Source organism: Pyxicephalus adspersus, chromosome 4 (assembly GCF_032062135.1).
Source record: "Pyxicephalus adspersus chromosome 4, UCB_Pads_2.0, whole genome shotgun sequence".
In the NCBI taxonomy this organism is placed as follows: domain Eukaryota; kingdom Metazoa; phylum Chordata; class Amphibia; order Anura; family Pyxicephalidae; genus Pyxicephalus; species Pyxicephalus adspersus.
Window position 1 is genome coordinate 146,881,352 of NC_092861.1, and position 2,240 is coordinate 146,883,591.

At 41.8% G+C, this 2,240-nt stretch overlaps 1 protein-coding gene across 1 annotated transcript in view; it reads left to right on the plus strand.

Moving 5' to 3' along the window:
* The first annotated feature begins 1,455 nt into the window (after positions 1-1,455).
* DNAH14 (dynein axonemal heavy chain 14) overlaps positions 1,456-2,240 on the plus strand; it is a 124,420-nt gene continuing 123,635 nt past the window's right edge. Inside the window, 1 exon segment of the mRNA XM_072410300.1 lies at positions 1,456-1,556. Coding sequence (XP_072266401.1) covers positions 1,554-1,556 — 3 coding nt within the window. The 5' untranslated portion in view covers positions 1,456-1,553.

Here is a 2,240-nt window from a genome sequence, read left to right on the forward strand (position 1 = left end):
CTCTTTGGCTATCATACAAAAGCTTTTGCTCAGGGTCACTTTAGGGTGTTTGACACCGTAGATGCCCCTCCCAGACAACTTCCCTTACCTGGCCCCTGTCCCATCCTATATAATAAAGCCGCTGCTGCCCCCAAATGCAAAATAACAGGTTGGCATGTTTTCAGGAACCAAACTGGGCCCCTTTGCATGGTGGCTGACTATGCAGGCAGGACCACATAGAGCGACACTACTGGAAATGCATATTTCCAATGCAAAAGAGCCACATGGGAGGGAGTACAGGTAAGTATGCACACTTTTCCTTACAGTTATGCATTTGCTGTGGGACATTTTCAAATGTTAAGGTTTTCTTGAACATTGACTTGAATTAAAGAGGAACTCAACCTAAAAGTGCCTAACACAAAAAAAATCCACTTACTTTCAATCCCAGAGCGCAGTTGATCAGTCAGGAGGTCTCTTCCATTAGGTCCAGTTTTGTCCATGTATTCATGCGCAAGCCAACACGCTGGCCGCTGCCATCTTTTTCATTTCTTCAAGGTTCTCCACCCGACCCAAAATCAGGTGCGGGCCAGATCAGGTGACGTAGGATGGAAAAAAAACTTGCTGATCCAACTGCGCATGTGCGGGATCGGAAATGTTTTTTTTCCCCACGAAAAGGCCCCACTTCTGCGCATGCCTGAGATGCTTCGGCATTTGCAGAAGGAGCACCCAAGATACCTACATCCCGGGAGGCTGTGTGCTCCCACTCATTCTCGATCACCTAGACGATCGAGAATTAGGGGGCGGTGCTGCACCCATCTTTTTAAAAAAAAAAAAACAACAGAAGTTTTACTTAACATAAAAGGGTTGTCTACCCTTTTATGTAAAGTAAAAATTCTGAGTTTAGGTACGCTTTAAGCATGCAAAATCAAGTTCTGTCTTTACTTTTTGCTTGCTTGTTCAGAGGTTGTAACTTAAAAACCAGTAAGCTATCATTTTCAGAAAAGGTTAGCAATGGCAGTGCATGATTTCCCCTAGCACATGTTAAAATATTAGAAGGTTGAATGAATGTACAGCTCTGCATAATATGTTATTATTATTATTATTATTATTAATATTAAACAGGATTTATGTAGCGCCAACATATTATGCAGCGCTTTACATGAAATAGGGATTGCAAATGACAGACTAATACAGACAGTGATACAGGAGGAGAGAACATTGGCGCTATGTTGGCGCTATATAAATTCTGTTTATTATTTTTAATAAAAATAATAATATTAATATTATTAATAATAATATTAACATGAAGATGATTGCTGCCTTGCTTTCTCTGCCCTCCCTCTTTGAACTGTACCATCAATGAGGGGGCGTGGTTGCCAGATAATGAACAGCCCTAACCACGCCCATTATATATGTCTGAGTTTGAGTGACAAGAGGAGGCGGGCCTTCATCTGCCGTACTCCGCCCGGTCACCATGGCAACCCCGGGCCGCGTCTCTCCTCAGGGAGCGAGAAATCACAACAAACCCCGTGTAGGAATGAGAGAAATATAGGGAGGAGGTCGAAGCTAAGCACATGGTGAGTGCTTCCAAGTACATGTCCACCAGTGGGCATAATGTCTTTTATATTCTGTCTTTACTGCCTTAGACACCCGCCGTTATAAAAAATGTCTAAAGTCGCCTATTATTAGTATACAAAAATTGGATTGGGTTGGAAACAGGGCCTGATATTTTCTGTCATATTTTTATTGCTGACTGTGACACCAATTCTGGTGCTTTTCCCTCACTTCCTGTCACCGTGACACCAAAAAGATTTTTTTTTTTTTGGTGGGGGGGGAGGGGTGGAGGAGTGTGACAGGGACAGGAAGCTGCAGAACACATTAAAAGATGTCAAAAGTTCTAACTTCAACAAAACATGTTTTTGCCTATGTTTCTGAACATTATTTACATCTTCTGACAGGAAGTGAGGTGAAATCTCCTCAGAGGGGGCACAGACAGCATGTCAATATAACACACTGCAGAAATGCATTACACAGCCATAGTGAGAACAGGCCCATTCCAACCTTGCAGATACAAACCCAACCTCATAGATTGTAAGCTCTTCAGGGCAGGGTCCTCTCCTCCTGTATCACTGTCTGTATTCGTCGGTCATTTGCAACCCCTATTTAATGTACAGCGCTGCGTAATATGTTGGCGCTATATAAATCCTGTTTATTAATATAATTATTATTATTATTATTAATAATAATAATAATAATAATAA